The sequence below is a fragment of the Bufo bufo genome, chromosome 6, assembly GCF_905171765.1.
Source record: "Bufo bufo chromosome 6, aBufBuf1.1, whole genome shotgun sequence".
Classification (NCBI taxonomy): domain Eukaryota; kingdom Metazoa; phylum Chordata; class Amphibia; order Anura; family Bufonidae; genus Bufo; species Bufo bufo.
Genome location: NC_053394.1, coordinates 181,261,391 through 181,289,018, shown reverse-complemented (window position 1 = coordinate 181,289,018; position 27,628 = coordinate 181,261,391). Strand labels below are relative to the sequence as shown.

At 43.4% G+C, this 27,628-nt stretch overlaps 1 protein-coding gene across 2 annotated transcripts in view; it reads right to left on the bottom strand.

The window, feature by feature from the left end:
* LOC121003959 (zinc finger protein 73-like) overlaps positions 1–27,628 on the bottom strand; it is a 156,011-nt gene that overhangs the window by 64,922 nt on the left and 63,461 nt on the right. The window contains exon 4 of one of the 2 annotated variants that reach the window (XM_040435943.1): positions 14,214–14,301. In XM_040435943.1, the coding sequence (XP_040291877.1) occupies positions 14,214–14,301 (88 nt within the window). The remainder of the gene's footprint in view (positions 1–14,213; positions 14,302–27,628) is intronic. The other variant, XM_040435944.1, reaches the window with a different exon arrangement.

Below are 27,628 nucleotides of genomic sequence, written 5' to 3'. Positions count from 1 at the left end.
TATATTCTGCTCTTGGGTTTTTACACCCCAGGTGCATTATCTTGCACTTATCAACATTAAATTTTAGTTGCCAGATTTTTGACCATTCCTCTAGTTTTCCTAAATCCTTTTCCATTTGGTGTATCCCTCCAGGAACATCAACCCTGTTACAAATCTTTGTGTCATCAGCAAAAAGACACCTTACCATCGAGGCCTTCTGAAATTTCGCTGATAAAGATATTAAACAATATGGGTCCCAGAACAGATCCCTGAGGTACCCCACTGGTAACGAGACCATGGTCTGAATATACTCCATTGACTACAACACTCTGTTGTCTGTCCCTCAGCCACTGCCTAATCCATTCAACAATATGGGAGTCCAAGCCCAAAGACTACAACTTATTGATAAGCCTTCTATGTGGGACAGTATCAAAAGCCTTACTAAGGTCCAGATAAGCGATGTCTACTGCACCTCCGTCACCTATTATTTTAGTCACCCAATCAAAAAAAATCAATAAGATTAGTTTGACATGATCTCCCTGAAGTAAACCCATGCTGTTTTTCATCTTTCAATCCATAAGATTTTAGATGTTCCACAATTCTCTCCTTAAGTATGGTTTCCATTAATTTCCCCACTATTGATGTCAGGCTTACTGGCCTATAGTTGCCCGATTCCTCCCTACTACCTTTCTTGTGAATGGGCACAACATTTGCCAATTTCCAATCTTCTGGGACGACTCCTGTTGCCAGTGATTGGTTAAATAAATCTGTTAATGGTTTTGCTAGTTCACCGCTGAGCTCTTTTAATAGCTTTGGGTGTATCCCATCAGGCCCCTGTGACTTATTTGTATTCATTTTAGACAGCTGACTTAGAACCTCTTCCTCTGTAAAGACACATGCATCAAAAGATTCATTAGTCTTCTTTCCTAACTGAGGTCCTTTTCCTTCATTTTCCTTTGTAATAACTGAACAGAAGTATTCATTGAGGCAGTCAGCTAGTTCTTTATCTTCTTCCATATACCTTCCTTCTTTTGTTTTTAATTTGGTAATTCCTTGCTTTAGTTTCCTTTTTTCATTTATGTATCTGAAGAATGTCTTATCGCCTTTTTTCACTGACTGAGATAATTTCTCTTCTGCCTGTGCTCAAGGCTTATTTTAACCACCTCAGCTCCTATAGCTTAAACACCCTTAATGACCAGGCCACTTTTTACACTTCTGACCTACACTACTTTCACCGTTTATTGCTCGGTCATGCAACTTACCACCCAAATGAATTTTACCTCCTTTTCTTCTCACTAATAGAGCTTTCATTTGGTGGTATTTCATTGCTGCTGACATTTTTACTTTTTTTGTCGTTAATCGAAATGTAACGATTTTTTTACAAAAAAAATGACATTTTTCACTTTCAGTTGTAAAATTTTGCAAAAAAAACGACATCCATATATAAATTTTGCTCTAAACTTATTGTTCTACATGTCTTTGATAAAAAAAAATTTTGGGGTAAAAAAAAATGGTTTGGGTAAAAGTTTTAGCGTTTACAAACTATGGTACAAAAATGTGAATTTCCGCTTTTTGAAGCAGCTCTGACTTTCTGAGCACCTGTCATGTTTCCTGAGGTTCTACAATGCCCAGACAGTACAAACACCCCACAAATGACCCCATTTCGGAAAGTAGACACCCTAAGGTATTCGCTGATGGGCATAGTGAGTTCATAGAACTTTTTATTTTTTGTCACAAGTCAGCGGAAAATGATGATTATTATTTTTATTTTTTTTCTTACAAAGTCTCATATTCCACTAACTTGTGACAAAAAATAAAAACTTCTATGAACTCACTATGCCCATCAGCGAATACCTTGGGGTGTCTTCTTTCCAAAATTGGGTCACTTGTGGGGTAGTTATACTGCCCTGGCATTCTAGGGGCCCAAATGTGAGGTAAGTAGTTTGAAATAAAAATCTGTAAAAAATGGCCGGTGAAATCCGAAAGGTGCTCTTTGGAATATGGGCCCCTTTGCCCACCTAAGCTGCAAAAAAGTGTCACACATCTGGTATCTTCGTACTCAGGAGAAGTTGGGCAATGTGTTTTGGGGTGTCATTTTACATATACCCATGCTGGGTGAGATAAATATCTTGGTCAAATGCCAACTTTGTATAAAAAAATGGGAAAAGTTGTCTTTTGCCAAGATATTTCTCTCACCCAGCATGGGTATATGCAAAATGACACCCCAAAACACATTGCCCAACTTCTCCTGAGTACGGAGATACCACATGTGTGACACTTTTTTGCAGCCTAGGTGGGCAAAGGGGCCCACATTCCAAAGAGCACCTTTCGGATTTCACCGGTCATTTTTTACACATTTTGATTTCAATCTTCTTACCACACATTTGGGCCCCTAGAATGCCAGGGCAGTATAACTACCCCACAAGTGACCCCATTTTGGAAAGAAGACACCCCAAGGTATTTCGTTATGGGCATAGTGAGTTCATGGAAGTTTTTATTTTTTGTCACAAGTTAGTGGAATATGAGACTTTGTAAGAAAAAAAAAAAAATCATCATTTTCCACTAACTTGTGACAAAAAATAAAAAATTCTAGGAACTCGCCATGCCCCTCACGGAATACCTTGGGGTGTCTTCTTTCCAAAATGGGGTCACTTGTGGGGTAGTTATACTGCCCTGGCATTCTAGGGGCCCAAATGTGTGGTAAGTAGTTTGAAATCAAAATGTGTAAAAAATGGCCGGTGAAATCCGAAAGGTGCTCTTTGGAATGTGGCCCCCTTTGCCCACCTAGGCTGCAAAAAAGTGTCACACATGTGGTATCTCCGTACTCAGGAGAAGTTGGGCAATGTGTTTTGGGGTGTCATTTTACATATACCCATGCTGGGTGAGAGAAATATCTCGGCAAAAGACAACTTTTCCCATTTTTTTATACAAAGTTGGCATTTGACCAAGATATTTCTCTCACCCAGCATGGGTATATGTAAAATGACACCCTAAAACACATTCCCCAACTTCTCCTGAGTACGGCGATACCACATGTGTGACACTTTTTTGCAGCCTAGATGCGCAAAGGTGCCCAAATTCCTTTTAGGAGGGCATTTTTAGACATTTGGATACCAGACTTCTTCTCACGCTTTGGGGCCCCTAAAATGCCAGGGCAGTATAAATACCCCACATGTGACCCCATTTTGGAAAGAAGACACCCCAAGGTATTCAATGAGGGGCATGGCGAGTTCATAGAAAAAAAAAATATTTGGCACAAGTTAGCGGAAATTGATTTTTTTGTTTTTTTTCTCAGAAAGTCTCCCTTTCCGCTAACTTGGGACAAAAATTTCAATCTTTCATGGACTCAATATGCCCCTCAGCGAATACCTTGGGGTGTCTTCTTTCCAAAATGGTGTTATTTGTGGGGTGTTTGTACTGCCCTGGCATTTGGGGGTCTCCGCAATCATTACATGTATGGCCAGCATTAGGAGTTTCTGCTATTCTCCTTATATTGAGCATACGGGTAATGAGATTTTTTTTTTCCGTTCAGCCTCTGGGCTGAAAGAAAAAAATGAACGGCACAGATTTCTTCATTCGCATCGATCAATGTGGATGAAAAAATCTCTGCCAAAAAAAGAAAAAGGAGGGGAAAGGCGTCTGCCAGAACATAGGAGTTCCGCCCAACATCCATACCCACTTAGCTCGTATACCCTGGAAAACCAGATTTATCCATTCACATCAATCGATGTGGATGAATAAATCATTGCCGGGATTTTTTATTTTTTTTATATATACAAAGTGTTTGCCAAAGCATATGAACACCGCCACCTCCTCAGCTCATATGCCTCGGCAAACGTATCTTTTACTGCAGAGGAGAAATCTCGTCTTGCAGCGCCGCATACACCGACTTGTGTGTAATCTGACAGCAGCGCAATGCTTCTGTCAGAATGCACATTAGTGCTGCAGCTTGTTCATCGGTTGGTCCACCTGGAAGGTAAAAAAAACTAAAGAAAAAAGAAAAAAACAGATCGCAACACAATAAATTTTATTAACTTTATAATAACTTTTGAACAGAACATATAAACTTTTTTTTAACTTTTTGAACTGAAGTTAACTTTTTTGCTTACCTTTTTTTTTTTTTTTACCTTTTATAGGACAAACCTCTCCTTCCCCATGGGACAATGTGCAAAGCGCAAATCGCCCAAAGATGTGGCGAAGTACATTATGCACTTTATCCCAGGTGAAAGGAGAGGTTTGCAGCAGCTGTGAGTAAAAGGGCCCTAATAGCCCTGTGTGCCTGTCCTGTGAGATGCAATCCCTATGCTAAGTGTACCTGTGTGTGGTACTTCCGGAAACACTCTCCAAAGCATAGGGCAGGGTGGTCAGGACAGTCAGGACAGAAATAGCGGGTGTCACGCCTTATTCCACTCCTGCTACAGACACAACATCTTTTTCGGGGTGACGGTTGGGTTGAGGTACCAGGAACGACACTGGGGAAATGTCGCTCATGTAGACGGCTAACTACACTGGTGGATGGGGCCACGGAACCTTCTGGATACAGGAGGTTCTCGATGATCTCTTCCTGGAATTTTAGGAAGGATCGTGTTCTCCCAGCCTTACTGTAGAGAACAAAACTATTGTACAGAGCCAATTGAATTAAATATACAGACACCTTCTTATAGCAGCGTCTGGTGCGTCGGGAAACTAAATACGGAGACAACATCTGGTCATTGAAGTCCACCCCTCCCATGAGCAAATTATAGTCGTGGACACAGAGGGGCTTTTCAATGACACGGGTTGCTCGCTCAATTTGGATTGTCGTGTCTGCGTGAATGGAGGAGAGCATGTAAACGTCACGCTTGTTTCTCCATTTCACCGCGAGCAGTTCTTGGTTACACAAGGCAGCCCTCTCCCCCCTTGCAAGACGGGTGGTAACGAGCCGTTGGGGGAAGCCCACGCGTTTAGTTCACGCGGTGCCACAGGCGCAAATCTGTTCTACAAACAAATGCCTAAAGAGGGCCACACTTGTGTAGAAATTGTCCACATAAAGATGGTACCCCTTGCAAATAAGGGTGACACCAAGTCCCAGACTGTCTTCCCACTGCTCCCCAGGTAGTCAGGGCAACCGACCGGCTCCAGGGTCTGATCTTTTCCCTCATAGATCAGAAATTTGTGGGTATAGCCTGTGGCCCTTTCACAGAGCTTATACAATTTGACCCCATACCGGGCACGCTTGCTTGGGATGTATTGTTTGAAGCCAAGGCGCCCGGTAAAATGTATTAGGGACTCGTCTACGCAGATGTTTTGCTCGGGGGTATACAAATCTGCATATTTCTGGTTGAAGTGGTCTATGAGTGGCCGAATTTTGTGGAGCCGGTCAAAAGCTGGGTGGCCTCTGGGACGGGAGGTGGTGTTGTCGCTAAAATGCAGGAAACGCAGGATGGCCTCAAATCGTGCCCTGGACATAGCAGCAGAGAACATGGGCATGTGATGAATCGGGTTCGTGGACCAATATGACCACAATTCATGCTTTTTAGTTAGACCCATGTTGAGGAGAAGGCCCAGAAAAATTTTAATTTCGGAAACTTGGACTGGTTTCCACCGGAAAGGCTGGGCATAATAGCTTCCCGGGTTGGCGGATATAAATTGTGTGGCATACCGGTTTGTCTCTGCCACGACTAAGTCCAAGAGCTCCGCAGTCAAGAACAGCTCAAAAAATCCCAGGGCCGAACCGATCTGAGCCGTCTCAACCCGAACTCCAGACTGGGCGGTGAAAGGGGGAACTAATGGTGCAGCTGAAGTTGGTGACTGCCAATCAGGGTTTGTCAGCACCTCAGGGATTCTAGGGGCTCTACGGGCCTGTCTGTGCGGTGGCTGCGACGGGGTAACTACTGCACGTGCCACCGTACCAGCTTCAACTGCCCTTCTGGTGCTCGCCACTTCACCATGTTGTACGGCAGTGCTGGTACTAGGTCCAGGGAGGGCTGCGCTGCTGGTGTATGCCTCACCTTGTGATCCGACAGCGCCAGCCCCACTCTGCTGCTCTTGAAGCGGATCCTGCGTAACCTGTGGTCTAGCGACACGGGGCTGGGTACGCCTGGTGCTATCAGGGACCTCCACTAAATTGAACATCAAATAATAGTCGGCTATAACACCCCAAATACTGTTCCCCCTCCCCCCCTACGAGACCATCACAATGACAGTTAGATTGTACAAGGATCCTTGCAAAAGGATAGAAACAGAACCCCAAATGTGACTCCTTGAGCGAGAGGAGTGACAATCGGAAAGCTGTTGCTCCCCCGGGACAGCGGCACACCCCAGCAATCAAGCCACAGTCAGAGTTTCATCTTCTCCAACTCCCAGCCTCAGAGTCTCTTCTTACTAGAGGTGTACAGCTACCCTAGCAAGTGCCAGCCACGGACTACAAAGACCGGATCTGTCAATCCAGGGTCCCCATATAGCCTTAAATTTAAATTAAAGCCTTGAAGCGGATCCTGCGTAACCTGTGGTCTAGCGACACGGGGCTGGGTACGCCTGGTGCTATCAGGGACCTCCACCTCCTCGTCTGAACTTTGGGTCAGAGTGCCACTGCTTTCTACAGGTTCATATTCTGACCCGCTAGATTCGTCAGATGAGGGTTCCCATTCCTCATCCGACTGGGTCAGAATCCTGTAGGCCTCTTCAGAAGAATACCCCCTGTTTGACATTTGGACTACTAAATTTAGGGGTATTCCCTGAGACTACCCAAGAAAAAAAGCAAGCCTGTCTTACAAAGGGGAGGCTAGCGAAGTACCGGAGGCCGCTGCGGTTGATAAAAAATATCAAAACTGATTTTTTTATCGCCGCAGCGCGTGTAAAGTAAATGTGCAGTGATCAAAAAAAAAATATTTTTTGTCACTGCGGTGGGGCGGGCGTGGGTGAATGCACGTGTGGGCGACCGATCAGGCCTGATCGGGCAAACACTGTGTTTTGGGTGGAGGGCGAACTAAAGTGACACTAATACTATTATAGATCTGACCGTGATCAGTTTTGATCACTTACAGATACTATAAAAGTACAAATGCTGATTAGCGATACGCTAATCAGCAAATAAGGGACTGCGGTGCGGTGGGCTGGGCACTAACTGATCCCTAAACTACCTAACCAAGGGGCCTAAACTATCCCTAAAACCTAACAGTCAATACCAGTGAAAAAAAATAAAAAATCACAGTTTACACTGATCACTTTTTTCCTTTAACTAGTGATTGACACGGGGGCGATCAAAGGGGTGATCAAAGGGTTAATTGGGGTGCAGGGGGTGATCTGGGGCTAAAGTGTACTGTTGGTGCTACTCACTGTGAAGCCTGCTCCTCTGCTGGATCCACCCGACGAAAAGGACCAGCAGAGGAGCAGACAAGCCATATAACAGATCATATTTACTAATATGATCTGTTATATGGCTTGTGATTAGTTTTTTTGAAAATCGCCAACCTGCCAGCCAATGATCGTGGCTGGCAGGCTGGTGACGAACTTGTCCTCTAACTTTTGCCGGCCCGCGCTGCGCATGCGCGGGCCGGCTTTGAGCGAAATCTCGCGTCTCGCGAGATGACGCGTATATGCGTGACTCTGCGCAGCGCTGCCGCCTCCGGAACGCGATCCTGTGTTAGGCGGTCCGGAGGCGGTTAAGAGCTGAACATTAACTTATAGTATAGCTGCCTTACATCTGGTGGCATTAGAGGCAGAGCTTGTTAAGAGCTAATTTGCATCCCTTACCTCACTGTATGGGGACTAACAACCGTATGTAGCAGCGTTCAAGACTGCATGTAAATGCAGTTATAGAGCAACCAATGATCACAAATGAATACTCCTATGAAAGTGACCTTACTCTTTAACCCTTTCAAGACTGAGTGATTTTCCTTTTTTTGTTTTCTACTCCCAGCCCTCCCAAAGCCATAACCTTTTTATTTTTCTATTCACATCGCCCTATGGGGGCTTGTTTTTTGTGGTACAAGATGAACTTTCTAATGGCACCACTTACGGTTGCTTACAATGTGGTGGGAAACTAGAAAAAAAATTCCAAATGGGGTGGAATTATAAAAAAAAAAAAACACCATTCTGCCACAGTTTTATATAAAAAAAAAAATTGTATCAGATATCTTTTTATTAATTTTCTTTCAGGTAGACAAATAAAATACACATTATGTTCATAGTTGCAAGCATAATTTAGACACAATCAAGTACCACTTTTTTTGTTTTAACATAACAAACTAAATTGAACATCAAATAATAGTCGGCTATAACACCCCAAATACTGTTCCCCCTCCCCCCCTACGAGACCATCACAATGACAGTTAGATTGTACAAGGATCCTTGCAAAAGGATAGAAACAGAACCCCAAATGTGACTCCTTGAGCGAGAGGAGTGACAATCGGAAAGCTGTTGCTCCCCCGGGACAGCGGCACACCCCAGCAATCAAGCCACAGTCAGAGTTTCATCTTCTCCAACTCCCAGCCTCAGAGTCTCTTCTTACTAGAGGTGTACAGCTACCCTAGCAAGTGCCAGCCACGGACTACAAAGACCGGATCTGTCAATCCAGGGTCCCCATATAGCCTTAAATTTCCAGAGGTTGTTATGCTTAAGATAGACCCCTCTTTCCAATCTAATAACTGTATTCTGTCTTGCTACATATTCAATAATAATAGGAGGCGAAGGCTAAATCCTTTTTGCTGCCAGTGTTTTACGTGCTTGATATAACACCCTTTTGATTCCCGTATTAACAGGTGTCTGTAAATGCTCAGAGTCATAGATACCGAGCAAACACATCTTTGGGTCAGGAGAGAAATTTGCACAATACACCTTATTAATGAGTTGCATTATTTCCCTCCAGTATATCGTCAATGACTTACATTTCCATAGCATATGAAACAGACCAGCTTCTGATTCATTACAATCATAGATTTCCCTATAACCAATTTTAAATATATATCAGAGTTTTGTACACCCTGTGGATTAAAAACAACTGGGATAACCTGGCAGCTTTACTAAGGGATAGATTCGGGGTAAGCACCAGCATCTCCTCCCATTGGGTATCAGTAATGGTCCCAACGTCCCTTTCCCATTGCATCTTAACTTTAAGGGGTGAGGCCTTCAAAAATTCCCCATGTAGTGATCGATATATATTCGAGATAGCTCCTCTTGCAGATCCAAACACGCTACAGCAGATACAAGCTTCTGGTTGGAAACATATTGCAGTGGTGATAATTTAGACTGGGCCTCTAGTGCATGTCTTATTTGCAAGTATTTATAAAAGTGAGCAGAGGGTAGGCTAAACTCAGAACACAATTGTTGAAATTGTTTTAGGAGACCCTGAGAATACAATTGTCCAATACTCCAGATTCCTTTCTTTTCCCATAGGGAAAATTCTGTCAGTCGTGAAAGTTCTGGCAAAGCAGGATTGTGCTATATGGGAGATATGTTTAAAAGTCCTGTGACCCCTAGAAGTGTTTTGGTTTTAGTCCACACTTTCTTCATTAGTTCCAAAGTTGGGGGCGGATCCTAATCCTGAGTCTACCTCCTCTTCTATTGCCGCTAGAGGCGGGGAGCGTCGCGACGCCCACTTCACCAGTCTGCCACTCCTTCCTGTCCCTTAAGCCACACCCCATCCCTTAAAATGTTGGAGCTGAGCCGATAAAAAATATAATAGAGGGTTAGGCAGTGCTAGGCCTCCCGAGTCTTTGTCCCTTTGCAGCATCTCATACCTAATTCTACCCCTTTTATTTTTCCATAATAAAAAACGGAAGATTTGTTGTGTTTTATAAAAGTAGTGCATTGGAATCCATATCGCCCTGACACATCGTGCTGCCTTCCGGTGAAGAGCCTGTGAGATCCAGGCCCCTGGATCTCACAGGCCGGAAGCTGTATGAGTAATACACACTGTATTACTCATACAGCCAATGCATTCCAATACAGAAGTATTGGAATGCATTGTAAAATGGATCAGACCCCCAAAAGTGGGACAAAAAATAAAGTAAAAAAAAATTGAAAAAATAAAGTCCCCCCCCCCCCCAAAATTAAAAGTTTCACGTAAAAATAAACAAAACATTTTCCCCAAATAAAGTTAAAAAAAAATTGGGAAAAAATAGGGAAAAAAAAAAAGTATACATATTAGGTATCGCCGTGTCCGTATCGACCGGCTCTATAAACATATCACATGACCTAACCCCTCAGATGAACACCGTAAAAAATAAAAATAGTACCATTCTAACCGTCACCTCATCCCGCAAAAAATGAGCCCCTAACTCAGAATATGGAGACACTAAAACATCATATTTTTTTTCAAAAATGATATTATTGTGTAAAACTTACATAAATAAAAAAAAAGTATACATATTAGGTATCGCCGCGTCCGTATCGACCGGCTCTATAAAAATATCACATGACCTAACCCCTCAGATAAACACCGTAAAAAAATAAAAATAAAAACTGTGCTAAATAAACCATTTTATGTCACCTTACATCACAAAAAGTGTAATAGCAAGCGATCAAAAAGTCATATGCACCCCAAAATAGTGCCAATAAAACCGTCATCTCATCCCGCAAAAATCATACCCTACCTAAAGTAATCGCCCAAAAACTGAAAAAATTATGGCTCTCAGACTATGGAAACACTAAAACATGATTTTTTTTGCTTCAAAAATGAAATCATTGTGTAAAACTTACATAAATAAAAAAATAAGTATACATATTAGGTATCACCGCATCCGTGACAACCTGGTCTATAAAAATATCACTTGACCTAACCTGTCAGATGAATGTTGTAAATAAAAAATAAAAACGGTGCCAAAACAGCTATTTCTTGTTACCTTGCCTCACAAAAAGTGTCATATAGAGCAACCAAAAATCATATGTACCCTAAACTAGTACCAACAAAACTGCCACCCTATCCCGTAGTTTCTAAAATGGGGTCACTTTTTTGGAGTTTCTACTCTAGGGGTGCATCAGGGGGGCTTCAAATGGGACATGGTGTAAAAAAAAAAATAGTCCAGCAAAATCTGCCTTCCAAAAACCGTATGGCATTCCTTTCCTTCTGCACCTTGCCGTGTGCCCGTACAGCGGTTTACGACCACATATGGGGTGTTTCTGTAAACTACAGAATCAGGGCCATAAATATTGAGTTTTATTTGGCTGTTAACCCTTGCTTTGTTACTGGGAAAAATGGATTAAAATGGAAAATTTGCCCAAAAATTTAAATTCTGAAATTTCATCTTATTTGCCAATAACTCTTGTGGAACACCTAAAGAGTTAACGACCTTTGTAAAATCTGTTTTGAATACCTTGAGGGGTGTAGTTTATTAGATGGGGTCACTTTTATAGAGTTTCTACTCTAGGGGTGCATCAGGGGGGCTTCAAATGGGACATGGTGTAAAAAAAAACAGTCCAGCAAAACCTGCCTTCCAAAAACCGTATGGCATTCCTTTCCTTCTGCGCCCTGCCGTGTGCCCGTACAGCGGTTTACGACCACATATGGGGTGTTTCTGTAAACTACAGAATCAGGGCCATAAATATTGAGTTTGGTTTGGCTGTTAACCCTTGCTTTGTAACTTGAAAAAAATTATTAAAATTGAAAATCTGCCAAAAAAGTGAAATTTTGAAATTGTATCTCTATTTTCCATTAATTCTTGTAGAACACCTAAAGGGTTAACAATGTTTGTAAAATCAGTTTTGAATACCTTGAGGGGTGTAGTTTCTTAGATGGGGTCACTTTTATGGAGTTTCTACTCTAGGGGTGCATCAGGGGGGCTTCAAATGGGACATGGTGTCAAAAAAAAACAGTCCAGCAAAACCTGCCTTCCTAAAACCGTATGGCATTCCTTTCCTTTTGCGCCCTGCCGTGTGCCCGTACAGCGGTTTACGACCACATATGGGGTGTTTCTGTAAACTACAGAATCAGGGCCATAAATATTGAGTTTGGTTTGGCTGTTAACTCTTGCTTTGTAACTGGAAAAAAATTATTAAAATGGAAAATCTGCCAAAAAAGGGAAATTTTGAAATTGTATCTCTATTTTCCATTAATTCTTGTGGAACACCTAAAGGGTTAACAAAGTTTGTAAAATCAGTTTTCAATACCTTGAGGGGTGTAGTTTCTAGAATGGGGTCATTTTTGGGTGGTTTCTATTATGTAAGCCTCGCAAAGTGACTTCAGACCTGAACTGGTCCATAAAAATTGGATTTGCTTCTAAACTTCTAAGCCTTGTAACATCCCCAAAAAATAAAATATAATTCCCAAAATAATCCAAACATGAAGTAGACATATGGGGAATGTAAAGTAATAACAATTTTTGGAGGTATTACTATGTATTATAAAAGTAGAGAAATTGAAACTTGGAAATTTGCAATTTTTTACAAATTTTTGGTAAATTTGCAATTTTTTTATAAATAAAAATGAATTTTTTTTACTTCATTTTACCAGTGTCATGAAGTACAATATGTGACGAAAAAACAATCTCAGAATGGCCTGGATAAGTCAAAGCGTTTTAAAGTTATTTAAAGTGACACTGGTCAGATTTGCAAAAAATGGCCAAGTGAAATAAATGAGTCCTTAAGGGGTTAAAGAATCTGCTCATGTCTTCTATACATAGCACTCAATGAGCACTATGCAGTGAATAGGCTATGCTGCTTCCTCTATTGGATCTGGTGATGACTTCCGGTGTTCTGTCAGCATACTATACCTTATCAGAATGCTATACCCTCGTCACTTCCGGTGACGCGGCCGCAGCGGAAGTGACGAGAATCAGCTGGAGGAGGGGGTGTGCGGCGCTGCGCAAGTGCAGATCCATAGGTAAGTGAAAATTATAGCACCGCTGCGGGAGAAGCACCCACTTAATACGCATGCGCGAATCCGGCCAGGAGATACTGTGCCTGCACCCGGAGCCACGGCTGGGTAGGAGAGGGTGCGCACCAGAGGCTATATACTTCAGTCGGCCACACACATCAGGATTAAACCGCGCATGCGCACTCAGCGGTAGAGAGATCTGATGGAACGTTTTGCACTGTCAAATCTACCTACCCATGAGTGCGCACGCGCGGTGTAATCCTGATGTGTGTGGCCGACGGGAGTATATAGCCGCACGTGCGCACCCTCTCCTACCCAGCCGTGGCTCTGGGCGCAGTATGTCCCGGATGGTTTTGCGCATGTGCATTAAGTGGGCGCTTCTCCTGCGGCGGTGCTATAATTTTCACGTACCCGTGGAACTGCGCTTGTGCAGCGCCGCACCCCTTCCTCCTCCAGCTGATTCTCGTCACTTCCGGTGCGGCCGCGTCACCGGAAGTGACGAGGGTATAGCATTCGGATAAGGTATAGTATTCTGACAGAACACCGGGTGTCTCAGATATAGCATAGAGTTGATCAACTCTGCCTGTGTACAATGTCCCCACAGGGGTCTGTTTTTCCCTGTAAATACAGTAGAAAGGTACATAATACAAAAGAAAAAAAAAGAAAAAATGTCGCCCAGAGGTCTTTTAAAGGACTTGTCCCGTTTTCCATATTGATGACTAGGTGAGTGTTATTTTAAAAAGCTCCTAACATTTAAAAAACATTTAAAGGGAATCTGGTTTGAGCATATTAAGGTGTAACTACTGCCATGTACAATAAAATACCTTATTTCTTGCTGTAGTCTTTATTTTTTGTTTCATGGTTTCATTAGCGATAAAATCCACTTTTTATGTTATGCAAATGAGTGTCCAAATCTCACGCAGGTGCAGTACCGTGAAATGCCTGCACCTGTGCGATGTAGAAGCTCCTGAGGGCAATAGCTTTAAATTTGTCACTGGGCTCGGTGCATGCTCGGCGCATGCCCAGTGACAGATTTGAAGCTGTTGCCCTCAGGAGCTTCTACATCGCGCAGGCAGTCCACGGTACTGCACCTGTGTGAGATTTCACATAGCGGAGGGGGGCGGCGGCAAAGAGTTAGGGTGTGGGCAGTTACTTATGCTGGAAGAGGCGTGATTGGGCTCTAAAGGAAGGCGGGCTGGGCACTGTACGGGGGGAGTTTCTGGGCTCCAGATTAGGATAATAACGCCCTTCTGGGCACTTTGGACACTCATTTGCATAACATAAAGTGGATTTTATCGCTAATGAAACCATGAAACAAAAAATAAAGACTACAGCAAGAAATAAGGTATTTTATTGTACATGGCAATGGTAAACCCTTAATATGCTCAAACCAGGTGACAGATTCCCTTTAAGAAAAATACTCTTTCACATAACTACAAACCTGTACCAATATCTCTTGAGATATCCTCCTCCTTACACTGCAGTTCAACTCTTACATACGTCTCTTCTTCAACTCCCGTGTTCTCCTCCTTAACATAAGAGAATAGAAAACTGTTATACAAATGTGCATATGAAATTAAAAATGAAAAAATCAAATAAACAAAGAGGTTTGGACAAAGGGTGTATACCCAGAATATATAAAGTGACAGGGAGCCAGGAAGGTGGATAGTAGATACCAGAACACAGAGAAGGAATAAACCCTATGGGGAAATGTTAAATATTTAAGGGAAGGCAGCCACGTGGTCAGGGTATAGCAATGCTAACCGGCAGAACGAGTAAATTGTCACGGTCTGGGTATGGGTAATTGGGGCTCAGTGATAAGCCTCCCAAAAAACCTAAGGGGACCATCAAATTGTGACCCACTAAAAGGTGCCACGCCTCAACCAAGATATTTACACCCACTGTGGTGTGTGGTGAAAAAAGGAGTATTATCTTATAATTAGAATACAACCTCTGTATAGAAATTGAGATATGACTGTTGAGAAAAAACATATGTAGCACCCCCTTTACTGGGGAGGATGTCTGTTGGATAAAGCTCAAGACACCTCCAGACAGAGCCCCCCTAAGCTGGGTTCACTTCTAAGATGGTGGAGAATGATGGCAGCCGTAAATCCAGCGTCAGATTGATTTTCCTTTATTCAACACACATGGCACTTAACGCGTTTCGGGGGTCTGAAATCGCCCCCTTCTTCAGGAGTAGTTACAAATACAGTCTATATACATATCACTAAAATAACAGGTTTTATACCTTTAAGAAGAAGCTTGGCACATGTTCAAATCGCTGGAACCGGCCCAGAAGGGATGTGTGACGCACGTCACTTCCAGTAATGTGCGCTCCAAAGTGGAACACATCGCGATATTTATCTAAAAGAATTCTTAAATAAAATAAAGTAAAATAATATATATATATATATATATATAAAAATTCCCATCGTTGCAGGGCTATATGGGGGACTTTTTTTGTGTGTGTGGAGCCTCCGGCCGCAAATGTATATGCGCGCAAGAAGGCTCCAAAGACCGGAAGTGTCGCTGGTCAGGACGTCACTTCCGGTACTATGCGTTCCAGGGTGAGATGCTTAGGCGCATTCAATCAGAGGAACTGGGGGAGTGTTAGAGTGGAACGCATATGAATAAATGTGCGTTTCACTGTAGAACATGCCAGATGATACATACAGATAATGATATTAATTATAACTATCCACTTCTTTATATCTATATCTATATCTATATATATATATATATATATATATATATATATATATATATATAAAGACGAAAAGCGGACAGCACTCCGGATAAAAAACAATTGATGTGAAAACCAGAGGGTCTCTGCTGAGAGACAAAGGACAAAGCAAGGTTCCCATCCACTCCGTGGGGAGTACGGTACTGTGCCTTAAAACTTTCTATGTGATTTTTGAGATTCAAGACTGAACTGTTTTTCTTTAAGTGTCAGCTGAAGTAAGCTGATCACTACCGCCTGTTGAATTATGGTGTGCCAACAATAAAAGACATTTATTACTTTGATTTCCACCACTAAAGGGCTACTGTGTATTTATCTGAAGGCTACCATTTGGGAAATCCCTACAATTGGTGGAGGATGCGTGCACACCCAGGATTGCTTGAAGCAGCAACAAGTTAAATGTCAGAAGCTGTTTTTTTTTTCTCTGGTTGGACTCTAAAAGGGGCCTTAAACAATGTGGGGGTAGTAAATGGGGCACCTCAAGAGCCAGGGGCAGACGAAAGGTACCCTCACTTTGCAATGAATGAAAACTTGTTGTACCGGGTGACTAAAATCCGGGAAGAATTAGTTGAACAGCTCGTGGTTCCTAAAGCATACCGACGCATGGTAATGGACCCGGCACATAACCATGTATTAGGGGGACACTTAGGGGCTGAGAAAACGCTTGAAAGGGTTTTGCAGAGGTTTTATTGGCCCGGGTGTTACAGGGAAATTAAGGATTACTGCCAATCCTGCCCCACGTGCCAAGTAACCCCTCCAGTCGCAAACTTCCGCAGCCCTCTAATACCATTACCAATTATCGAGATACCATTCGAGAGAATTGCGATGGATTTAGTCGGGCCTTTGGTAAAATCCGCAAGGGGGCACCAATATATATTAGTGGTAATGGATTATGCTACCCGATACCCTGAGGCGGTGCCCTTGAGGAAAGCTACCTCTAAAGTTATAGCCAGAGAACTGTTTCAGATTTTCTCCAGAACAGGGCTGCCCAAGGAGATCCTGACTGACCAGGGGACCCCGTTCATGTCCAGGGTCATGCAGGATCTCTGTAAAGTATTAAAAATTAACCAGTTGCGAACCTCAGTGTACCACCCACAGACAGATGGCCTGGTGGAACGCTTCAATAAAACTTTGAAGGCCATGTTGAAAAAAGTGGTTGAGAAAGATGGCAGAGATTGGGATTACCTGTTGCCTTATCTACTGTTCTCAATCAGAGAGGTACCCCAAGTGTCAACAGGTTTCTCGCCTTTTGAGTTGTTGTATGGAAGGCATCCACGAGGCCTGTTAGATATTGCTAAGGAGACCTGGGAGAGTGAGGTCACGCCTTACAAAAGTGTCATTGAACATGTGACTACATTGCAGGAGCGAATAGCTCAAATGACACCTATTGTGAAAGAGCATATGCTCCAAGCACAGGAGGCGCAAGCGAACGTATACAACAGGACCGCCCGTTTTAGACAGTTTAGTCCTGGGGACCGTGTTTTAGTCTTAGTCCCCACAGTGGAGAGCAAGTTCCTGGCCAAGTGGCAAGGGCCCTATGAGATAACTGAGAGGGTGGGCGAAGTTAATTACCGGGTATATCAGCCAGGTAGGAGAAAGCCCTATCAAATCTACCACATCAACTTGTTAAAACCATGGAAGGATAGGGACCCTCCTGAGAGCCCATGTCTGTTGACCCAACCAGACGCCACCATCGACAATGTAAAAATTGCCGAAACCCTGTCCCCTTCCCAAAAATACCAATGCCATCTCCTGTTACAGCAGAATAGGGACTTGTTTACAGAAACCCCTGGCTTAACCAAGGTCGTGGAACATGAAATTCTAACAGAACCTCAGGTGCGAGTAAATTTAAAACCGTACAGGATACCTGAGGCCCAAAGGGAGATAGTTTCCAAAGAGGTCCAGAGAATGTTAAAACTGGGGGTAATTGAGGAATCAAAAAGTGGGTGGTCTAGTCCCATAGTGCTAGTCCCGAAGCCCAATGGAGAATGGCGATTTTGTAATGACTACCAAAAATTAAACGAGGTGTCCAAAGTAGATGCTTATCCCATGCCCCGGGTGGATGAGCTCATTGAGAGGCTAGGGCCAGCTCGATACATAACGACCCTGGATCTTACAAAGGGATACTGGCAAGTTCCGTTGTCGAGAGAAGCTAGGGAAAAAACTGTGTTTGCTACACCGGAAGGGTCCTTCCAGTACGTTAGGATGCCGTTTGGGTTGCAAGGGGCCCCTGCCACCTTCCAGAGAGCTATGGATCAAATCTTACGCCCACATCGGGAATATATGGCCGCTTACTTGGATGATATAGTGATCTTCAGTCAAGATTGGGAGAGTCACCTCAGTAAAGTTCAGAGCATCCTAGATGCACTACGAAAGGCCGGGTTCACTATAAATCCAAGTAAGTGTGCCATGGGGTTGGAAGAGGCTCGATACTTGGGATATATCATAGGAAGAGGTATAATAAAACCCCAAGTAACTAAAGTGGAAGCTATCCAAAAATGGCCCCGCCCACTTACCAAGAAACAGGTCAAAGCCTTTCTCGGTATTGTGGGATACTACAGGAGATTTGTTCCTAAGTTTGCAGAAATAGCAGTACCCCTGACCGACCTTACAAAAGGGGGGAAGTCTGCTGTGATCAAGTGGTCCCCGGAGGCTGAAGAGGCCTTCCAAAAACTTAAGTCCGCCCTCTGTAGACAGCCCATCTTGGTAGCCCCTGACTTCTCCCGGGACTTTATTGTTCAGACAGATGCATCAGAAGTAGGCATAGGGGCAGTAATGTCTCAAGTCATAAATGAGGAGGAACATCCCGTGTGTTACCTCAGCAGAAAACTGTCCCCGGCAGAGCGGAATTACTCTATAATTGAAAGGGAATGCTTAGCCATTAAGTGGGCCCTTGATTGTCTCCGATACTATCTCCTGGGACGGAGATTTACACTGGTCTCGGATCATGCCCCTCTGCAATGGTTAAGAGAGAAAAAGGGTAAGAATGCCCGTGTCACCCGTTGGTTTCTAGCTCTACAGGACTTTAGGTTTTCGGTAGAGCATAGGCCGGGAAGGCTACAAGGAAATGCGGATGCCCTATCCAGAGTACACTGCATGTTTGCTGGAGTTGCCCAGACCCCCGGCTTTGGGCAGAGGGGGGGGATATGTAGAAAGGCACAAGGGACCATCATAGATGGAAGATATGTGTCACCGAGGTTCCTGGCCTCGGTGAAGTAGGAGCCAGTAGTGCAAATGTCCGCAGCAGTTGCTGATGGACACTTTGATAGTTAGCATAGCTGTGAAAAGCTAATCCGGGCCGGCTCTTACTGGGAGCAGCCAAAGTGCAGGGAGGGTTGGCTGTTCCCCATGGTCCAGGCCGGGTTTTGACGGGCTTACAAAAAGTCAGCCAGCAGGGTCAGTGGTGTGATTACCTGGCTGATGGTGAAGCTCTGTGTAGCTGTGTGTTTTTGGAGCCGAGTGAAAACCAGAGGGTCTCTGCTGAGAGACAAAGGACAAAGCAAGGTTCCCATCCACTCCGTGGGGAGTACGGTACTGTGCCTTAAAACTTTCTATGTGATTTTTGAGATTCAAGACTGAACTGTTTTTCTTTAAGTGTCAGCTGAAGTAAGCTGATCACTACTGCCTGTTGAATTATGGTGTGCCAACAATAAAAGACATTTATTACTTTGATTTCCACCACTAAAAGGCTACTGTGTATTTATCTGAAGGCTACCATTTGGGAAATCCCTACAATATATATATATATAATTTTTTTATTATATATATTGTGACAGGACCAGGGGGAAAGTGGTAGAAGGAGTCTACATTTCACCTAGGTTCCTGTCCTATACGTTCTAAAAAGCAGCCAGGGAATTGACAGCAAGGAAAACTAGGTTTTCTCTTTGCAAGGGTTTTGTTAAAAACCTGGTTAGAAGGGCCTGGCTGCTTGGAGCAGGGAGAGTTGGGTGGGTCCCTGCTCCAATTAGCCACTCCAGGTATTCAGGGTAACTGTGGCTAATCACCTTGGAACCTGAGTGTGCTATAAAAGGGCAAACAGCTCACTAGCTGATCTCTCTGCTCCTGGGAAGAACCCTTATGTGTGAGTAAAAACAACAGTGTGTTTTGTTGATGGAGCTGGGCACAAGGCTCAGTTTCATGTATTTAGGGACTACTGCCTGTCTAGAAGTAGTGGCCAGACGGCCAGGTATTTCATTTGTTTTGAACTGTTTTGTTTAATTATTTTTCTGCAAAAGTCAATAAAACTGGCTGAGGCCAGTTGCACCATACTTGCTTGGACTGGACTGTGTTTTATGTGCCTATAGCGCCCGTCTATCCCAGGAGACGGCGGTCCCGTGAGCTAATCCCGCTACATATGGTGGAGGCTGCGCTGGCACAAAAATCCAGCAAGTTTTATGTCCTGGGTTAAGTCTGCTGTTCTGAAAAAAACAAACAGTGCAGATATGGAGGAAGTGCTGAAACAGCTGATCCAGGCTAACATACAGCTCCAAAAGGCGAATGCTAACCAGCAGGAAACCAATCGGTTGTTCATGGAGACTACGCAAGCTGGTTTCAGAGAACAGCAATCGCTTAATAAAAGTCTGGTGGAGCAGATAGCGGTGCTGGCTGAAAGGCCCCATGTCCAGGAGGAATCCATCTCTGTGGGGAGGAGAGTGCAAGCTTCCCTTCAAAAAATGGTAGCAGGGGATGATGTGGAGACCTACCTTACCATTTTTGAAAGAGCCGCTGAAAGAGAGAAACTCCCAGCCGAACAGTGGGTAGACACCCTTGCTCCATTTCTGAGTGGGGAGCCACAGAAAGCCTACTATGATTTGAGTGAGCAGGATGCCAGACAGTACCCAAAACTGAAAGCAGAAATTCTCGCTCGCTTGGGTGTAACATCTGCGGTCAGAGCCCAGCGAGTGCACAACTGGACTTTCCAATTGGATAAACCAGCGAGGTCGCAAATGTATGATCTCTTTCACCTGGCAAAAAAATGGCTACAGCCAGAGGTATCTACAGCCACTCAGGTGGTGGAAAGAGTGGTCCTGGACCGGTTTGTTTGTGCTCTACCAGTTCGGATACAGCGCTGTGTGGGACAAGCGGACCCCAGGGATGTGGATCAGCTCGTCGCCCTAGTGGAGCGGTATCTGAACACCGAGGAGTATCTCCAAGACCTCTCTCCTACTTGGCCGGCCCCAGGGAGCCAGAAGTCTACTGATCGCGGTAAGACTGTTCCTAATCTAAAGGGGGCGAGGGAGGGCCGTAAAGTAGGAACTGAGACTGACCTATTAGCCAGACCTCTTAAGCCAGTTAGCCCTAGACAGCCTTGGGCGTTCAAAAACATTGTTTGCTGGCGATGTCAAGGACTGGGCCACGTGGCTGCCAACTGTCCTTTGGCTGAGCCTATGGAGTGTGACAATGGGCGGAGGAGGTCATTGTTTGCGGGACCTGCCTACTCTGCCTTGCCGACCCCAGATATGGAGCAACAAACTTGCAGCTTGGTGATTGAAGGACACTCAGTTCAAGCTCTGTTGGACTCTGGTAGTCTAGTGACTCTTGTGCATGGCAGCCTGGTGGACACTAGGAAGCTGCAAAAGAGACAGATGGGGGTCATCTGCATACATGGGGATACAAAAGAGTACCCCACTGCTATAGTCTCTTTTGAAACCCCGTGTGGGAAAGTAACCCATGAAGTGGGGGTTGTAAACAGTCTGTTGCATACTGTCATTGTGGGGTGTGATTTTCCTCTGTTTTGGAAAATGTGGAATATGCTTGATAAGTGTTTAAGTGGGTCTGCTGTAGATCCCATTCCCCTGGCTGAGACTGAAAATGTGCAAACAGTAGGGGTGACCCAGAGTGAAACCGAGAGTTTTCCCTTAGCAGTGCTTGCAGGTGATACTGATGATGTCCCGGAAATTGGTCTCCCTGACTTGCCAGTCTCCAATGATAACTTTGGGACAGCTCAACTCAGGGACCCAACATTAACCCACGCATGGCAAAGTGTGAAAGTAGTCAATGGGGTACCTCAAGATACTGGGGTAGAGAAAATATTTCCCCATTTTTCTATAGAGAATGAACTCTTATATAGAGTTGATGAGCAAAATGGGCAGGTTGTGGAGCAACTTGTGGTCCCAAATTCACATCGCCAAAAGGTGATGGATCTAGCCCATTCACATGTGCTAGGAGGGCACTTGGCTTATGAAAAAACCAAAGACCGGATTTTGCAGAGGTTTTATTGGCCCGGGGTACATAAAGAGATAAAAGAATACTGTGATTCATGCCCAGAGTGTCAATTACACAACCCGGTAGCGACCTTTAGGAGTCCGTTAGTACCACTCCCGATTATTGAAACTCCCTTTGAGAGGATTGCAATGGATTTGGTGGGACCTCTTGTTAAGTCTGCCAGAGGTCACCAATACATTTTGGTTGTCCTTGATTATGCTACCCGCTATCCTGAAGCAATACCTCTAAGGAAAACCTCTGCAAAAGTGATAGCCAAGGAGTTGTTCCAGATGTTTACTAGAGTGGGCATACCTAAAGAAGTACTCACTGACCAGGGGACGCCCTTTATGTCAAAGGTTACAAAAGAGTTGTGTAAACTGTTGAAAATAACTCACTTGCGTACCTCAGTTTATCATCCCCAAACGGATGGATTAGTTGAAAGGTTCAACAAAACCTTAAAAGGGATGCTCAGAAAAGTGGTGGCACAGGATGGGAAAGACTGGGATTGTCTTTTACCATATCTTATGTTTTCTGTACGGGAGGTGCCTCAAGCATCTACCGGATTTTCTCCGTTCGAGCTAGTGTATGGTCGGCACCCTCGGGGTCTTTTGGATATTGCCAAAGAGACCTGGGAGAGTGAGGCTACACCCTACAAAAGTGTGATTGAACACTTGTCCCAAATGCAGGAAAGGATTGGAAAAGTAATGCCCATTGTAAAAGAACACTTGCTGCAGGCCCAGGAGAGTCAGTCCCGGGTTTACAACAGGTCGGCTAAAGTAAGAAACTTCAACCCTGGGGATAGGGTATTAATCCTTGTCCCCACAGTAGAAAGTAAATTTTTGGCCAAATGGCAAGGACCTTATGAAATAGTTGAGAAGGTCGGAGAGGTGAATTACCGGGTTCACCAACCAGGTAGACGTAAGCCCTACCAAATTTATCATGTGAACCTAATCAAACCCTGGAAGGACCGAGAGGTGTTAGCAGCTTACAGCAGTGGGAAGAAGGAATGTAGCATTGAGATACCAGAGGTAAAAATTGCAGACACTTTGTCGGGATCTCAAACCCAAGAGGCAAAGGAGTTTGTACAGAAAAATAAAGATGTATTTTCTGAGCTACCTGGTCGAACAGATATAATTAAACATGATATTGTAACCGAACCAGGGGTCAGAGTCAACCAAAAGCCTTATAGAATACCTGAGGCTAGACGTAAAGCTGTCTCCCAAGAAGTCCAAACAATGCTTCAGTTAGGGGTTATAGAGGAGTCCCATAGTGACTGGTCTAGTCCTATAGTCTTGGTTCCCAAACCTGATGGCACCGTACGTTTCTGTAATGACTTCAGGAAACTGAACACTGTCTCAAAGTTTGATGCTTACCCAATGCCTCGAGTGGATGAGCTGATTGATAGGCTTGGTAATGCTAGGTTCTTTACCACATTAGATCTTACAAAAGGTTACTGGCAAGTACCGTTGACTGAGGGGGCCAAAGAAAAAACTGCTTTTAGTGTCCCTGATGGCCATTTTCAGTATGTAGTCCTTCCCTTTGGTTTGCATGGGGCCCCGGCCACATTTCAGAGGATGATGGACAAAATTTTAAGACCACATCGTAGATACGCAGCTGCCTATTTAGATGATGTGATAATCCATAGCACGGATTGGGAAAGTCATCTACCCAGGGTAGAAGCCGTCCTGAATTCTATTAGGGAAGCAGGGTTAACAGCGAATCCAAAAAAATGTGCCATTGGGCAAGAAGAGGCAAAGTACTTGGGGTACATGATTGGGCGAGGAGTTATAAAACCTCAAATAAACAAAGTGGAAGCCATCCAGAGCTGGCCAAGGCCTTTGAACAAAAAACAAGTCAGAGCATTCCTAGGTTTAACTGGTTATTATAGGCGTTTTATTGAAAATTTTGCCAGCATTGCGAGCCCTTTAACAGACCTTACAAAAGGGAAGGATTCAACCATGGTCAAATGGACCACAGAAGCGGAACAGGCCTTTCAGAACCTGAAGCAGGCTCTATGTGCCCACCCAGTGTTAGTCACACCAGATTTTAAAAAGGAGTTCATTGTGCAAACAGATGCCTCGGATGTTGGTATAGGGGCTGTGTTGTCGCAAGTAAGGGCTGGGGAAGAGCATCCTGTAGTATACCTGAGTAAAAAGTTAAATGAACATGAAAAGAAATACTCCATTGTAGAAAAGGAGTGTTTGGCAGTTAAGTGGGCCATAGAAGCTCTCAGGTATTATTTGGTAGGGAGAACATTTAAACTGGTAACTGACCATGCACCCCTTAAATGGATGTGCCAAAACCGTGAGAAAAACAGGCGAGTGACCCGATGGTTCATGTCTCTTCAAGATTATAGTTTTACAGTTGAACATAGGCCCGGGCGTCAGCTTGGAAACGCAGATGCCCTGTCCAGGATGTACTGTTTAAGGGCACAGAGTGTTCCTACCCCAAGGTCGAAACAGGGGGGGAGGATATGTGACAGGACCAGGGGGAAAGTGGTAGAAGGAGTCTACATTTCACCTAGGTTCCTGTCCTATACGTTCTAAAAAGCAGCCAGGGAATTGACAGCAAGGAAAACTAGGTTTTCTCTTTGCAAGGGTTTTGTTAAAAACCTGGTTAGAAGGGCCTGGCTGCTTGGAGCAGGGAGAGTTGGGTGGGTCCCTGCTCCAATTAGCCACTCCAGGTATTCAGGGTAACTGTGGCTAATCACCTTGGAACCTGAGTGTGCTATAAAAGGGCAAACAGCTCACTAGCTGATCTCTCTGCTCCTGGGAAGAACCCTTATGTGTGAGTAAAAACAACAGTGTGTTTTGTTGATGGAGCTGGGCACAAGGCTCAGTTTCATGTATTTAGGGACTACTGCCTGTCTAGAAGTAGTGGCCAGACGGCCAGGTATTTCATTTGTTTTGAACTGTTTTGTTTAATTATTTTTCTGCAAAAGTCAATAAAACTGGCTGAGGCCAGTTGCACCATACTTGCTTGGACTGGACTGTGTTTTATGTGCCTATAGCGCCCGTCTATCCCAGGAGACGGCGGTCCCGTGAGCTAATCCCGCTACAATATATATTTCTTATAATATATGCATATACAGAATATTCCCCCTCTCAGTTACATGCATCCTTAGAATAAACCTTATTCTTTGTCATTTCAGTTCTTTCTAATAAATTTTTATCTCTTTGGGTATACATTTTTTGAAATTTTGCCTACCGTCAACTTTTATACTACAATAATGAAGTTCCTTATCTTATTGAAATATTAATTAATATCATTATCTGTATGTATCATCTTGCACGTTCTACAGTGAAACGCACATTTATTCATATGCGTTTCACTCTAACACTCCCCCAGCTCCTCTGATTGAATGCTCCTAAGCGTCTCACCCTGCAACGCATATTACCGGAAGTGACGTCCTGACCAGCGACAATTTCGGTCTTTGGAGCCTTCTTGTGTGCATATACATTTGTGGCCGTAGGCTCCACACAAAAAAAAAATCCCCCATATAGCCCTGCAACGATGGGAATTTACATATATATTATTTTACTTTATTTTATTTAAGAATTCTTTTAGATAAATATCGCGATGCGTTCCACTGTGGAGCGCACATTACCGGAAGTGATGTGCAGGACACGTCACTTCCGGTCCAGTTCCCATGATTTGAAGATGTGCCAAGCTTCTTCTTAAAGGTATAAAACCTGCTATTTTAGTTATATGTTTATAGACTGTATTTGTAACTACTCCTGAAGAAGGGGGCCATTTCAGACCCCCGAAACGTGCCGTGTGTTTTGAATAAAGAAAAATCGATCTGACGCTGGATTTACGGCTGCCATCATTCTCCACCATCTTAGAAGCGAACCCGACTTAGGGGGGCTCTGTCTGGAGGTGTCTTGAGCTTTATCCAACAGACATCCTCCCCAGTAAAGTGAGTGCTACATATGTTTTTTTTCAACAGTCATATCTCAATTTCTATACAGAGGTTGTATTCTAATTATAAGATAATACTCCTTTTTTCACCACACACCACAGTGGGTGTAAATATCTTGGTTGAGGAGTGCCACCTTTTAGTGGGACACAATTTGATGGTAAGCTGTCTTACAATTAGAAGTGGTGGAGGATCTGTCAAAGTTCTGAAGAGGATCCACTGTCAGTGCAGGGGTTTATTAAGACCAGTGTCTAAAACCGGTCTTAATAAATGTGCCCCTAAATGTTTATGAAGCAGGACACAATAAAAAAAAAAAAAAGATCTGTCGTCAGACTATGCTGTCCTAAGTAAGGGCACTGTAGTATAGGGGAAGGGTCTGTTCGCCTATTAACCAAAAAGGCACACAAAAGATGAAAATTACTCTCCAGGGATAGGAAACAATGTAGACATCAATCAATAAAAGCCCCCTCCCCTTTACCTGTTCCGGTGAATAACGGACTATGAAATTGATGCAATAAATCTATTTATATTATAAAATCAAAATGTAACAAAACAAGGCAGAATATAGACAAATCAAAAGAAGGGTGGGAATACCAGTGCCGTTGTGGAGGCTACAGGTAAATCCAATTACTGGTAAGTATAATTTTCCTCTTTTCCCTGCGCCTTTACAATGGCACTCAGAAGGATTATCAGAGAAAAACCTCTAGGGTGGAACTACGGCAGTCAGAATTTTACGAACAAATGATAAATCCTGATTCTCAAGCACATTTAACATAATGTTTAAAAAGATAGACGGGGAAGGCCAAGTAGTTGCTTAACAGATTTCATCTAATGAGGCTGTAGCGGTTTCAGCCCAAGAGCTTGACACTAAGCAAGTAGAATGGGCCTTCAACCCTTCCGGGGGAGTAATGTTCTTTGAAAGCATATTACAATAGTTGACGTAATCCATATGGCTTTCTGCCTGCGCCTTATTTGGTCCAAAAAAACGGAATATAGATGATCTGACTTCAGAAAACTCTTTATAGCTTGTAAGGTAACTTAGTACACATCTACAGACATCCAGGTTATGAAACAGTTTTTCTTCCTTTGATTCGATCGGAGAACAAAAAGAAAGGAGATACCACCTTTGGCAGAAAAAAGAGAAAATGTTTATAGGGGTTATCCCGTAACTAATGTAAAAAATTAAAATCAGACATCATATAGTACACAACAATTTCTTTCTAACAAAGCTAGAACCTGCCCTGTACCTCACATGGGTCCAGAGATCTCCCCATTCATTACTCTGCTGGATTTATATCAAGCTGACAGCTCAAGGGGAGTGTCTTCTCTGCTACAGCTAAGGGGGCATGTCCATGCTCTCCCTATCACAGCTCAGGAGGCAGCTGAAGGATGAAACTGAGCATGTGCGGCCTTCTCAGTGAGCAGGACAAAGAAATAACATTTTTTAATTTTCCGTTCATAAAGTCATTTGAGGCTTATTTTTTTTGCAGGATACAGTTGTATTTTTTAAAAGCACCATATAATTTACAACATCTTGCATTGAAAAAAGGGGGAAAAAAATTGTCGAAAAATATAAAAAGCTCACAATATATACAATTTTGATATTACGGTGTTAATTGCATGCTAAAAATGACATGATGTCCTTATTCTGCGGCTCAATACGAATATGGCTATAGCAAACTTGTATAGTTTTTTTTTCTACTTCAAACATAAAAACCTTAAAAATCAATAAAACCATTATATATATTTCTTTGCATTGTCCTTTTCTGACAGCCATCACTTTTATATTTCTGTATGAGGGCTTGTTTTTTGCAGGACGAACTGTAGTTTTTATTGATACTATTTTGGTGGGAACATTTTTTTTATCACTGTTCAATTTTTTTGGGGCGATAAGGTGACCAAAAATGGCGAATCACATGTCTTACACTGCAGCGGAAAAAAATATTTATACATTTTAATAGTTGAGACATTTTCAGAGGCAATGATACTTGTC